Below are 14,944 nucleotides of genomic sequence, written 5' to 3' on the forward strand. Positions count from 1 at the left end.
TTTAAAAAACCTTTAATTACACTGACATCACAACCTTCATACCTTTTTACTTCCATGGGACTAAAGACACATGCTGCATGTTCAGCACTCAACATTAATTTCACTTACTATTTATCATATTATCTCCATACTTAGAAGTTATGGGAATTCTGTCTTTTTTAGAGAGCCAGATCTTTTGGCTCAGATGACTCAGAACCAGCTCCTAAAATTCCCAAGTGACTCCTCAGACTTTGTTGCTTAAACGAATTTATTACCAAATGATGTATAAAATGAATTACTAATGTAAAAACATATGGGAATTAAAATGATTTAGAAAAGTTAAACGTATTTTAAAAACAGAACAGGTCACTATGAACAACTCAACATGTTTGAACTCTAGGTCTACCTCATCTAATTGCACTTTTTGCAAAAATACTGTCAAGCATCTTGCCATGACAGATTGGACACATGCAAGAGAAGAAATAAAAAGTGAAAATAAAATCTGATTAAGCTGAAAATATGATTTCTGTGTAGTCTGAACTGAAAAGATATGATAAATAGTAAATAATTTAAAATATTTAGTCCTTTTTTATGTTTTGAGGACCAAAACATCTTATTTATTCTTAACTTTTATTCTCTTCTCTTAGTTCTTTATTTCCTTTTTATTCCTTTCCTTATTTTAGTTTTTATTTTTTTATAGTTTTGTACTATTGCTTTTTAACTTATTTAGATTTTATTTTATTATTATTACTATTTTTATTTTTATTATTATTATTGTTTTTATTTTTTTACTTCATTTATTTATTTGGATTTTTTATGTATTATGTAAAAGTTAGTTTTAGCTTAATTTTTAACAGTTTTTTTGTTGTATTAATCTTATCTTGTTTTGATCTTAATTTCTTATCACTTAAACCAGTTTTTTTTATTATTATTATTTTTATTTATTTTTTTATTTTTTTTAAATCAATTTTTATTTTTTATTTACTATTATTATATAACTATTAAATTTAGTTATTATTTTCTTTGTCATATCAATCCTTGTTTTTGTAAATGCTTGGCTACATTGAAAATGGGGGTTGCCCTCAATGTACTACTGAATCAAAATAAAGGTTGATTGCTTGATTGATTAAAGGATTCAAAAAAAGCCAATCAATCTACTACATGTAAACCTGTATATAAAGACTGATTACGAGCCTATGAACCTATAAACAACAACCAGTACATTATATATATTTTTTACCTTAATACGCACTCTTGAAACCCTGTCCTGTAAGATGCTACATCTAACTAACATGAATAAAAGGCTGTGCTGCTTTTTATGTGCTATAGCTAACCTTTCTGCTGGGCTCAGTCTCAGATAACTGATTTAATCCTCCATACCACGGCCTTGTCAGTGTCAACAAGAACACTTATTAAACTGACAAATGTGACTTGTGCCGGAGCGTGGACTTCACGCGTGCAGAGCACGTGGGAAATGGTGTCTGTTGATAACACTGTGAAGAGGTCTATTATGGGCAAAGTTACTGACACCTTCAACAACCGCTGCAATCGTAAACAACAGCGCTGCATCTTTCTATGAGGTAATAGTTGAGCTTGAAATAAGATTTTAAAAAGTGAAATACAGTTCATGCGTGGTCTGAAAATGCCAACGTAAATCAAAATGAGAGACTAGAGGAAGCAGAGGCTTTCTGGGGACAGGATTTCACCTCAGGGTCTTTTCAGTGGTCTGCACCTTTAGCATTAGCCCTTAGCGCAGCTCAGCATGACTGTAACTACGGCGAATTTTCCTCACATACAAGAAATACATTGAAAAAAGTTATCCTCGCAGCAAAAAAAATTAGCTGAAATCCATGAAAATGGAGATTTGCAGGGTTGGCCTGGCAGGAATTGTGTATGAGACACCAGCTAGCACAGCAGTGGTAGCATTAGTGCCCATCATCAGCTCAGTGACTCATCCTTTTCACCACTTATTTCCTATTTTCCAGTCTTCTCTGAATCAGCTCAAATAAATCAACTGCACCCCGTATGCTGGACAACTTTAAAGTGTGGGCTGACAATCACCTTTCATTAAATAATACTCATGTTTGTCGTGGGATGTTTGTGATTTAATTGATGATAATGAATATGCAGTTCAATCATTTGGACAAAAAAAGAAAATTGCGCTTCCATTAAATTTCCTTAAAAATGAAATTAAGTTTTACATGTTGTATTAAAGGTCTTATTGCATCGTTTTGTTATTTATTTTAAAATGTGTAGTTGTGGTCTAGTATAAATGAATGCCAAGTGTGATGTTTTAAGTAAAAAAAGGCTTCCAGTGTTTCTATTTAGCCCCTCTTTAGTTCACTGAATTAGGGGTCTCTGAAGAAAGACAGGACTACGACTCGTGCTCTTGAATATTCATACATACAAACATATCTCATACATAACTCAGAGAGACCTACTGTATTTCTTTATTTATTTAACAAGAAAAAGTGGATTTTAGCAGAAGGAGACCTAAAATAATATTCACATCAGCGTAATAATCTAATCTAGTGTAGGCATTCTTGCGCATAAAGCCATACAGATTCTAGAAAGCGATTTTAGGTCATTTTAGGTTGTTTACAACAACCATCAGCATGAGGGGAAAATGTGATCTGTGATTGTTGGTGCCAGAAGGGCTGGATTGAGTATTTTTTTAACTGCTCATTCTCTAAATAAGAGCCAAATCTACAGATTAAACATTGTGTTAAAGAGAGATCAAAAGAGAATGGTTTGATTTGACAGAAAGGCTACAGTAACTCAGATAAACACGCTGTACTATCATGGTGAGCTAAAAAGCATTTCTGAAAAGCACACTAGGATTTGGTGCCAACAGAATCAATCCACTGACCCAACCTGCCTTGGGTATACAGTTCTGGCTGGAGGATGTGGTGTAATGGGGTGGGGGATGATTTCTTGGCTCATTTGGGGCTGTTAAGACCAATAAATAATTGCTTGAATGCTGACCATGCACATTGCTTAATGAGGAGTGGAAACAATTTACCTGTCTTCTAATGGCTACTTCTAGCATGATAATGCACCATATGTCACAAAGCATGAACAGAACACGGCCATGGCAGAATATGGCAATGTTCTTCAGAGGCCTTCCTTTTCACAAGGTCTGATAACAATAGTACCTATTTAGGATGTTGCATAATAGTAAACTCACAGCCTAAAAGTGGCCTGGACTTGATCATGTCAATATGATCTTAAGTGAGCTTGTTCTGATAAGAAAACTCACCAAAACTATTTCCTTTGAACACAGATTGACCCAGTAATAACTAGAATAAGCAATATTTCTGTTATGTTATGCCACTGATACAAAAATAATGTATAATACAGCTTTGGAAAAAAAAGAGCCCACTCTGGAAAACCTCTGGAATATAATCAAGAGAAAGATGTATGATCACAAGCCATTTCCCATTTTCTGCAAATAAATGCTTTAAATGACAATAATTTTATTTGGAATTTGTGAAAAATGTTGTAGTCTGTAGTTTATAGAATAAAACAACAATGTTCATTTTACTCAAACATATACCTATAAATAGCAAAATCTGAGAAACTGATTCCGAAACTTAAGCGGTCTTTTATTTTATTTAGAGATGTATATTTAAAATTTTAAAATATCCAAAATTCATAAAGCATTAATAAAATATATCCATTGTTTTTTATACAAAGTCCTTAGCAAGTGAACGCAATACTAATGCAAAAGTAATGTGCATATCTTGTAGGATAATATAATTATTGTGACAGGCCTAGTTTAGAGAATTAAATGGAGACCCCTTTCCAATATTATTATATAGTGTTCCTAATAAAGTGTTTTGTGAGTGCATATACCTTTACACAACCTTTTTTTAGATTACAGCTGCTACAATATCAGTATTTTATTCAGTCATTCAAATAATTTAAACAGTGCAGGAGTAACACTGTAATGTAATTAACAAAGTAATGTAATTAGTTTCTGCGTAATGTGTGATGCCTTTAAAACATCCACTATATCAAAATATTTACTATTTACCTTTAGGAGCAACTACCCAATAAAGAAGCTTGTAATTTAGAAAATGTTCACGGGAGTTCATAAAAAAAATGTTCAAAAAAAAAAAATTACAAGTGTATGGAAAGACAGCACCCACCCTCTGGTTCTGGAAGTAGAATGGGTCAATATCCTCCAGTGGCACCCCCACCAGACCTGATGGAATGTCTCCGAAGATGCGGGGCAGCTGCTTGCCTGCCTCCAGGTCAGCGCGGGGCTTGGGCAGCTCCACGTCGCCCAGGTCCTCCTGGTACCGCCTGGCATTCCGGGCCTGCTCTTCGGCGATCCGCTGCTCGATGCCAGCCAGAGATTCACGAGTGAACCGGTGCAAGCTGTCGGGACCCGGTGGAAACAGCATGGCTGCCATCTTTTCATCCTGAGCCTCCTGTCTTAACGTTTACTTCACAGCTGTAGAGGAGAAGAGAGAAACAACATTATGATCTAGATGCAAAGAAAAATCAACAATGTTAAATAGCGTGACAGAGGTGAATTGTCTCAGCAGTTAAAGTACCGGGCCCTCAATAACAGGGTTGTGGGTTAGATACTCTGAATCGGCACGCTTGCCACTATTAGACCCTTGTGCAAGGCCCTTAACCCCCTCACTGCATCCCAGGCATAGTAGTTCTGGCTGCCCACCACTATGGGCATGTGTGCTCACTTTCCCACAATGTCCCATTAAGTGTTTGCGTGTGTTCACTACACAAATGGGTTAAAAGCTTCCAGCACAAGTATGGTCACTATGGTTGTCTTGTCTAATAATGATTGTAATGCATGAATAACTACATTGTTTTTCAATGTATATTATTACTTTTTCTTCTTATTGTTGTTATTTGTCGACCATTTTTTGTCATGTATCTTTTAAGGTATTAACATCATACTAAATCCAGAGAACAACACTAAAGCAACCCCCTGGGATACTGAAGTAACCATAGAAACCCCATAGCAACACCAGAGGAACCACCTAGAAATATTCTAGGAAATTCCTGGATGTGAGAACCAAACTACATTTGGAATGTTTTTATTCTGTAATTTTTTTGTTTCAATAATATTATTTTCAATAATTGTAGATATGTGTTTGATCTTTGTGATTTATGTAGCTGTTTTATTATTACTAACTATAAGCATTATTGCATTGTATTTTAATACACTGCCAAAAATCATGGACAGGAACTATTTATGTCCCATGGAACCTAAAAAACACTGCACTGATCTGCATAATATGCAAGTGGAGCCTCCTGCATTGAGTGTGCATGATTTTTTTTATATGGACAATTCTAGCCAGATGCTGCCTGTCACCATCATTACACACATGACACTGTGGATCGAGGAACGTAAAATGCCCACACAACTTCAGAAATGTGATTTTCACTTTCAGGTCACAACAACATTCACACCGTCTTGCCATGAGCACACTTGTCAACCCTTTCACAAGATAAGACCTCATAACCACACTTGTATATCATCCATTACACAGCACAACTATGTAGTTGTCAGTCAGCTAGGTAAGCTAAATAGTGATACTTAATTTTTGCCATTTTTAGGAGGCCAAAGGATTATCTTAGCACCCTCATGCAGTACAATACTAATTTACAGTAGCCTACCATAACTACACGACTGAGCAAATCTCTTTGCAAAGTTCTCAAAGCTTAAAGTTCTATAACACAACGTAAAAAAAAGAGTTAGAGAACAAGAGTGCAGTATTCAGCAGATAAACTGCACAAGTTAGATGTAAGCCAAAGCAGTAGTATATAGCAGAATGCTGTGCAAGTGCTAAGCAGTCTATTTACAGACAGTAGCACTATATCATAATATCAAATGTACAGACAGAGAGATTATTACATTCTAGAGATTTAGATCTCTGGTCTGCTTTCGAGGACAAGAAGACTAGAGGTTTTCACAAACAAACAAAATAACAGTTTTGCACCTATCAGCACTGTATGCAAATAATCTGAAGCCTCAGTCTAAATGACATCACGATTGCTTGCGTGTGAAGTGTGAATGCGCATCAAGCAATATTTGCTGTCTGGTTTTCTTCTAGACAAAAAAAAAATACTGACCAGACATCTGTTACGTCTTTCAGCAGAATAACTGGATGAGTGGTCATTTTTCATCTTGCGTACAGTGCTGAGGTGTCCACGACTGGAACAGGCATAAGATCCTCTGAGCAATCAGATAACATTAGTTATAAGCTACAAAGCACTTTTAACTAAAACACAAAACTACCTAAACCTATTCACTATGTCAGATTATGATATTAGTAATTTTAAAACAAAGTATTTAAGTAGTCTTAACGTAACACAACATTAACATACTTTAGATTGAAGGGCTCTGAGTGGTACTGCGGTCTAAAACACTGCCAACATAATCAGGAGATTGCAGGTTCGAATCCTGTTCATGTAGCTTGCCATTCACTACCGGAGCCCTGAGAGGGCACAATTGGCCTCACTTTCTCTGGGTGGGTAAATGGCGCTCTCTCCCTACATCACTCTAAAGGGTGATGTTGCTCAGCACAAGGAGTCTGTGAGCTGATGTATCAGAACAGAGTCGCTGCACTTTCCTCCAAGCGCGCTGTGATGCTACTCAGCAATGCTGCATTAGCAGCAGAATGAAAAGAGGCAGTGTCTGATTTCAGATGTATCGGAGGAGGCATGTTCTAGTCTTCACCCTTCTGGTGTGTTGGGGCATCACTAGTGATAGAGGGAATCCTAATGAGTGGGTTGGGTAATTGGGATAAATGGGATAAATGGGATAAAAAAATAGAAATAAAATTGTAATAAAAAAATCCAGCAGTATGCAAATTGATCATGAAGTATTGACTAGGGACGGCTTAAACAAAACACCCACACCTGTACCTGTAAGTTGCGAGGTGACACCTAAGTGAGAATAAACCCTGGTCAGAGTGCTTATGGCAACATGACATGAATTTTCTCATGAGTCTGAGCAAGTCTGATGCCGGTTGAAGATGGATGGGACATTCAATTTCTGAAGTAGTGGGGTTATTTATCTATCCTCATATAAGTCAAGGATTCAAGGATTCAAGGAGATTTTATTGTCATTCGCATCACATGTGGTACATGAGTTGGAACGAAATTGTGATCTCACAATCCAGTTTTACACCCAAAGAGCTGTTATTAATAGATATATAGATAAAAAAAGAATACAATAAAAGAAATAGAATATACAAAATAGATAGATAAATATCCCAAAGAATAAAAATAAATAAATAGAGAGTAGAAAGGTTCAGCAACATGAAGTCCAGAGTGCAAGTGTGCTATAGCAGCATGATAATGTGAATTAGAGCAGTGGAGATAAAGTGTCTCAGTGCAAGTAAAGTGACCATGTTTGTAAACAGTAAACAGTAATTTCTCCTTGGTGTCAGTGCAGTGTGTTGTTAAGTGGAGTTTAAGAGTCTTACAGCTTCCGGAATGAAGCTGTTTCTGAGTCTTGTTGTTTTGCACTTAATGCTCCGCAGCCTCCGGCCTGAGGGGAGTGGGACAAAAAGTGCGTGTGCTGGGTGGGTGGGATCCTTCCTGATGCAGGTGGCCCTTTTCCTGCATCTGGAGGTGTAAATGTCTGTGGTGCTGGGGAAGCTAACTCCAACAATCCTCTGTGCAGCCTTCACCACCCTCTGCAGTGCTTTCCTGTCTGCAGCAGAGCAGGTTCCATGCCACACATTGATGCTGGAGCACACGACGCTCTCCACCACACATCTGTAGAAGGAGGTGAGGACTACGCTCCCGAGTCCAGCTCGTCTCAGCCTCCTGAGGAAGTAGAGCCGCTGATGTGCCTTCCTGACCAGAGTGGAAGTGTTGTTGCTCCAGGTGAGGTTGCTGGTCAGGTGCACACCCAAGTACCTGTAGCTGTCAACCACTTCCACCGCAGATCCTCCAATGTGCAGGGGGAGGTGGGCATGCTTGCCCCTTCTGAAGTCCACAATCATCTCCTTTGTCTTTTTTACATTGATGCAGAGGTTGTTTTCTCTGCACCAATCCTCCAGGTGTTCCACCTCCTGCCTGTAGCTGGACTCATCTCTGTTTGTGATGCATCCAACCACTGCCGTGTCGTCCGCAAACTTCACAATATGACAGCCTGGATGGAGAGGTGAGCAGTCATATGTGAGCAGTGTGAACAGGAGGGGGCTCAGCACACAGCCCTGAGGGGAGCCAGTGCTGAGGATTATGGAGGGGGAGGAGATGTTGTGAATCCTCACAGACTGCGGCCTGTTGGTCAGGAAGTCTAGGACCCAGTTGCACAGGGAAGAGCTCAGTCCAAGTGAGGAGAGTTTGGTTATCAGTGTCTGAGGAATCATGGTGTTGAAAGCAGATGTGAAGTCCACAAAGAGCATCCGAACGTAGGAATCCTTCTGCTCCAGGTGGGTGAGGGCAGTGTGGACCACGGTAGAAATGGCATCCTCTGTGGATCGGTTCTTCCTGTATGCATACTGGTGTGGATCCACAGTGATGTTGATGGTGGCTTTGATGTGGGTCTGAACCAGTCTTTCAAAGCACTTTGTGACTATCGGAGTGAGGGCTACTGGCCGGTAGTCATTCAGACCTGTCACTGTGGAGCTCTTGGGGACCGGGATGATGGTGGCGGTCTTCAGGCAAGTGGGGACAGCTGCCTGGATGAGGGACGCGTTGAAAATGTCGGCCAGGACGTCCGAGAGCTGGTCTGCGCAGTCTTTTAGCACCTGTCCGGGGATGTTGTCCGGGCCGGCAGCTTTCCGGGGGTTAATCCTCCTCAGCATCCTCCACCCAAGTCATTACCACCCACAGTGGACAGCACGACGGGTGGTAATGATTGTGACCAGCAGCATCTGGCTACAATTGTCTATGCACACATCAGTGCACACATCCACATTAAAGTCTGTGTGGTCTTTACAAGAGACACTGAAAAGGTCACAGGACACAATACTAGTCTCATATCTCATGACATTTGGCATGTCAGTGTATTGGTCTGTTTTTTCATTAAGTGTTCCACACAAATTAATTCAGGTATTTAAATTCATTCATTTGGGGTTGTCCAATATCATAAATAATTTTAAACTTACACAAATGTATGCAAATAATACATTAAATTGTACTTCAGATCGTTTCTTTGGATATTTTAATTAGAAAAAAAAGAAAAAGCAATCTCTTTGGTATTATTTCACATCTTAAAAGCAAGTAATGTGTCTTAATGATTTTTCCACAATTCCGGGGTGCGCTCTGTAGGTTAAATGAGACCGCACTGAAGCCAGAACCTTCCCCTGGCCCGAGCAGAGAGCATAATCCCACTCTTTATTTCCGTACCATTTCAGCCTTTCACAGCTTGAGAGCCCCGTTGGACTGAACAAAACCCCAAACACAGGCGAATTGTTTTCCTCGCCTTGCAGCAGCATTTGTGACTGCTGGATTTCCTTTGAGAGAAAAAAAAACCTGCAGCTTTTAGACCCCATTTAAGCCTGGCTGACCATATCATGCAGAATACCTCTGGTTTTGTCAGAGCAGCTGCTGACACCTTAATATTCAAATTCACCATCAAACATTAATATTATGCTGATGAAAACAAAATAAAAACAGATTAATCATGAGGACTAATAGGTAGAAATATATCAGAGGACAAACAGACAACACGTTGGCGAGTACAGTGTCGGCCTTAATGTAGAAAGACATTCAAAGAAGTGTGTTACGTAAGAGAGCACACAGTCCAGACACTGTGACACTTAACTGCTTGTTAACACCTCAGCACAGATAAAAGCACGAGCACCAAATCTACAGATGTTGACTAGACTAGTTAGAACAGAAATACACATCATGTGGGGCTCACAATCTGTTCAATTATCTCAACAGCAAAAATATATGACTATGCACATACTGTACATTTAGCACTTTAAAAACAGCTCTAGCTTGTATGTACTCATGCACACTGTATTGTCCTTTACTACTTAAAAAAATACTTTATTTACATCATTATATTTTGTTTTATAAGCTTTTAATATTTTACATGCTATATTATAAATATAATACCATATACATATAGTACCCGTCAAAGATTTGAACACACCTTCCCGTTCAATGTTTTTCTTAATTTCATTGATTTCCTATGTTGTTTCCTATGTTAATATTTAAGACATGAAAACAATTAAGGAACACGTATGAAATAACGTAGTAAACAAAAACGTGTTTGGCCTCCAAAATCCCCTGATCTAAATCCAAATGAGATGGTGATTTGGGATGAGCTGGAGAAGTGAGAAGAAGAGGAAGCAGCAGCTATTGTTCAGAAAACTGTTCCAGGTGACTCTACCCCATAAAAACACTGAGATTTAAATACCAAGAGTGTGCAGATCAGTCATCAATGCTAAATGTGCCTACTTAGAAGAATCTAAATTGTAAATAAATTATAAATAAATATTCTGGTCTGTTTAAAACTTTTTGTTTAAAAATAATTCCACATGTTCCCATATAGCTTTAAAGTCTTCAATATTAAACGTACAAAGCACAAAATCATGAAAAGTAAGAAAACGCATTGAATAAGAGAGGAAGAGGTGTTCACAAACCTTTAACGGGTACTGAATAAAGTAATGTATATATAATTGATGTAGATGTAAAGGGGCCACAAGATCTCATGAACATGGCTTGTAACAAACTGTAAAACGTTAAACATAGTGTTGCCAGATTTAACCAAGACAAGGCAAGAATTGATACTGATATCTGGAATACTGACAATAGTAAAATACATTTAACCAAGAAAAGGCAAGAATTGATACTGATATCTGGAGTACTGACAATAGTAAAATATATTTAACCAAGACAAGGCAACCGAACCGAAGCTCTTCATGTAATATTCCGCCACACACAGGTAGCCTAGCAACGATGCGCCGCTTCCAAGCCAAACAGCGCAGCTACAAACAGAGCAGTAGGGGTGTGCCATATTGTATCATCGTAATAATATTGCCATAAAAATGAATCGTGAACGATATTATACCCTGAAATATCGTGCCATATCACCCACCCCTGATTAACACATCATGTTCCTACTTTTTTGCCGTTTTTAGCAAAAGAAAAATTCACACGGTTCTTATTTCTCATTATATATCTACTAGAGACTGATTATATCTGACTAGTATCATTTATTTTACTTTAATCCTGGATATATGGAGATATGTGAAGTGCATTACTAGTATCATGACATTCTGGATTATTGACTTCCGTTAGCCATATCATACTGCATACTATAATAAAATTCGAAATAATTTTTCTAATTCACTGTTTTGTCATATTGCCAAAAGTATCGTTATCGTGAAAATACCATGAAATATTGTGATATTATTTTAGAGCCACATTGCCCACCCCTACAGAGCAGCAATGCAATTATTTTAATTCGCTGAGTGTTTGTAACCAAACATCATATTTTCACATCCTCTTTAACTCAAAGTCTTTCAATAAACAGCGATAATGGATCTGTGGTTCCTGTGGTCTCGTGCCTATGACCACAGTGCAGTAGAGCCAATATGTTATAGCAGGAACCTCGAGTGCATTATTGCAATTATACCACAGTTTCATTATCGCTGTTTATTGAAATATTTTGAGTTAAAGGGGGCGAGAAAATACAATCTGTTATTTTGCAATACTACATCGATTTTCAAAACCACAGTATTGATTACACGCTATAGCACTTCCTCTTGTGTATTATTGCTTAAATCTACAGCCCAGTACATTAAATGCAATCATACATTCCGTTTCATAACTTTTTAGATCTCCCTGATCTCCACCCCAAGCTGACTCCCTAAAATTGCCACAATTTACTCCCCTATTGAAGGCCCTGACTCCATTAGATTGTATAAAAAGAGCATTCTATGTATGCTAGCATTGTCTGCCCCACTTCAGAACAAATTCACATAAAAATTCACTGACCTGTTAACACCACACATCTTCCACTCAGTGAAAGGGCTTGTGGTGAATTCTTTCCTTTCATATTAGCCTCACTCATACAAACAGCTGCAGCCATAGTGTTGCAGAACACTTCCTGAAGCTATTTAATGAGGAATGACTGAAGGAGAAAGACAACACCAGGACCTTCAAGACCTCAACTCTTCTAAAAATCAGTCACACATTCACACATCTGGCTGCTTACTTATTTAGTATACACACACATACACTTACTACAGATCAAATTTTATATCTATATTTATATATAGCTGGGTTTGATCGTTCTGAGAGTCTAAAATATCATAAATCCTAAATTTATAAGAAAAAAATGTAATATTATTTTTTGTCTGCATAATCTGGTATTGTTTATTGTTGTGTTGGTGGACTATTCTCAGTTAGCAGTACTTACACTAAATACAAATTTTTCTTGTTGTTTGTGAAATACAATAGGTCTCGCCGAATTGTTTATGATGCTGCACATGAAACTGTTGCTCAACCTCCATTATCTGCAGTAGCTAGTAAAAGAAAATATTTAGAAAAACGAGTCAATCAGGAAAAGCATCATGTCTACGTCAACCCGTGAATTAGTATTCATGGCTTTGCCGACCTTGGCTCGCGACCACCCACAGGCAAAGCTGAAGCTGAGCAGCCAGGCACATCTCATGGTGGTTTGTTCATGTGTTATTTGTGTAAATAACACATCAGTGTTATATGCTTTGCCCAGAAATTCAGAGCTAAGGAACAAATGGTGAGAATTTGTCTATGGAACACCACCACCAAAGTTTAAGAACAGTTCTGTTTACACTAGTTAAAAGTAAAAAAATGTTACTTGCTGGACCTGCACTACTCACCTGCGTGTGTTTACTTTACATAGGATCGCCAGTAGATTTTGTGTTTTACAGAGACAGTGGCTGAACTGCACTTAGCAGGGCATTACATATGTTGTTACTATTTGTTCAGGAGTGATATGTTTGCATGAATAAATATTCATGAGCAAGAGCCGAAATTCTATCGCTATACTCCTTCACCAGAATAAAGCAGCATTATACCGGATCACCAGAGCACTCTTTTTCACAAAAAACAGCTCACACGGCATTCATTCATACTAGAGACCACAACTATATATTTTAATATGAATGGAAAAACGATGGCTTGAGACATTTACATGTTTAAAAACTCCAGCAGCACTGCTGTGACTGATCCACTCATGTCAGCACAACACACACCAACGCAACACCACCATGTCAGTGTCACTACAGTGCTAAGAATGACCCATGACCATAACCCATGACCCATCACAGAAAGGCAATCATAGAACTACAAAGTCCTCCTGATAAAAACTTGTCAATAGACAAATAGTTTTGATACAATGGGTGGTGTTTTTATGGCTAAGTGGTGTATATTGCGATTGTGTTAGATCTTGTAATGTATTAAAAGCACATCTTTATGTGATTAAAGATCAGCCTTTTAAAAAAAAAAAGATCTATGTTAATTGAATCAGCATGCACAGAAATTCATCTGCAACATCTGAAGTTGGTCAGGATGCTCACTGTACAATATAAAAAAAAAAAACATTTTCATATGGCAGCCTTCTGCAATATCAACATACTTTAATGACAAAATAACAAATGAATACGTAATTCACCGATGTTACAGTTTATTTTGGAAGACGTCAGCACTCTGTTTCCTCGATATATGAACTACACAAGCATTAATTTCTCATTAATTCCCCACTTACATAAGCCAGCTGTTCACGGTGTGGCATAGATCTAGGCATATGTTATCTCTCCTCAAATAGTGTTGTATGTGGAGGAGCCTGCAGCATTTAGGTCACCAGGAGCAGCGAACATGTTAAACGGACACGTCAAGAAAAGCCTCTGTAGTGTCTGCCTCCCCGAGCGCCGGAGAAAGGCGGCTAAGATGGAGAGAACAAAAGATGAACAGAGCTGTGTTTGGTCTGGGAGATAGCTGCAGGGTTAACTAAGGACGGGTTACTTCTGTCTCTCTTTCTCTCTCTTTCTCTCCTACTCTCTCTCTCTCTTTCTCTCTCTGCCACTGTCTCTCTTCCTACTTTCTCCTTCTCTCCCTCCCCCTCTCTTTCTATCTGTCTTTCTATCTGCCACACAGGCTCTTACTTTTCTCTATTTTTGTCTTTTTCTCTCTACCTCTCCTTCTGTCTCTTTCTCTCTTTCGTTCTCTCTCGCTCTCCTTCTCTTTTACTAACTCTCTTTTCTTTTCTCAATCTCTCGCTATCTGTCTTTTTGTTTGCTATTCCCTTTCTTTTTCTCCCTCACTCTATTTACCTGACTCTCTCTTTCTTATTCACTATTCCTCTCTTTATTTTTGCATCTTTTTTCTTCTCTCTATGTCTCACTCAGTCCTCTCTCCCCTTCTCTTTTCATGACTCTCTAAACTCTCTAAACAATCTCTCTTTTTGGCACTCTTCATCCCCACTTCATTTTTCTTTTCATCTCTCTCTTTACCCCATTCTCTCTTTTTCTCTCTCTCACGTTCCTCTCTCTTGAGCTTTTCTCCCATGACTCTCCTCATGTCTCTCCTTTTCCTTCTCTTTTACTCTCTCATTCTTCCGTTCTTCCTCTTGCACTATTTCTTTCACATGACTCAGTCTCTCTCCTTTTTAATATCTTTCTCTATTTTGCTCTCCTTCCCTCATTCTCAGTCTCTTATTTCCTTACTCTTTCTCTTTACTTCTCTTAATCTCTAGTTTTCTCTCTTTTATTTCCAGACTAATTTTAAAAAAACTAATTTATTTTTTTTTTTTAATTCCATTCTAATCTATTCTATTTATCCCTCACCCTCTAAATGTCTCACTCCCTCATCCTTTTTCTGACTTTATTTCTTTCCTTTTCTGTCTTTCCCTAACTCTCTCTTTCTCTCCTGCTATCTTTACATGAATCTATGCCCTTTCTCCTCTATAACTCTCACTTTCTCGTTCCCTTCTTTTCTCTTTTTTTCTTGTTTTCTGTCCCTGATCTCTTTCCTA

The 14,944-nt window shown here is 38.1% G+C and overlaps 1 protein-coding gene across 1 annotated transcript in view; it reads right to left on the bottom strand.

Annotated features, from left to right (window-relative positions):
• Positions 1-14,944, bottom strand: part of scn5lab (sodium channel, voltage gated, type V-like, alpha b) — a 205,894-nt gene that overhangs the window by 153,401 nt on the left and 37,549 nt on the right. The window contains exon 2 of the mRNA XM_049480059.1: positions 4,131-4,438. Within this exon, the coding sequence (XP_049336016.1) occupies positions 4,131-4,397 (267 nt within the window). The 5' untranslated portion in view covers positions 4,398-4,438. The remainder of the gene's footprint in view (positions 1-4,130; positions 4,439-14,944) is intronic.

Source organism: Astyanax mexicanus, chromosome 6 (genome assembly GCF_023375975.1).
Source record: "Astyanax mexicanus isolate ESR-SI-001 chromosome 6, AstMex3_surface, whole genome shotgun sequence".
NCBI classification, from domain to species: domain Eukaryota; kingdom Metazoa; phylum Chordata; class Actinopteri; order Characiformes; family Acestrorhamphidae; genus Astyanax; species Astyanax mexicanus.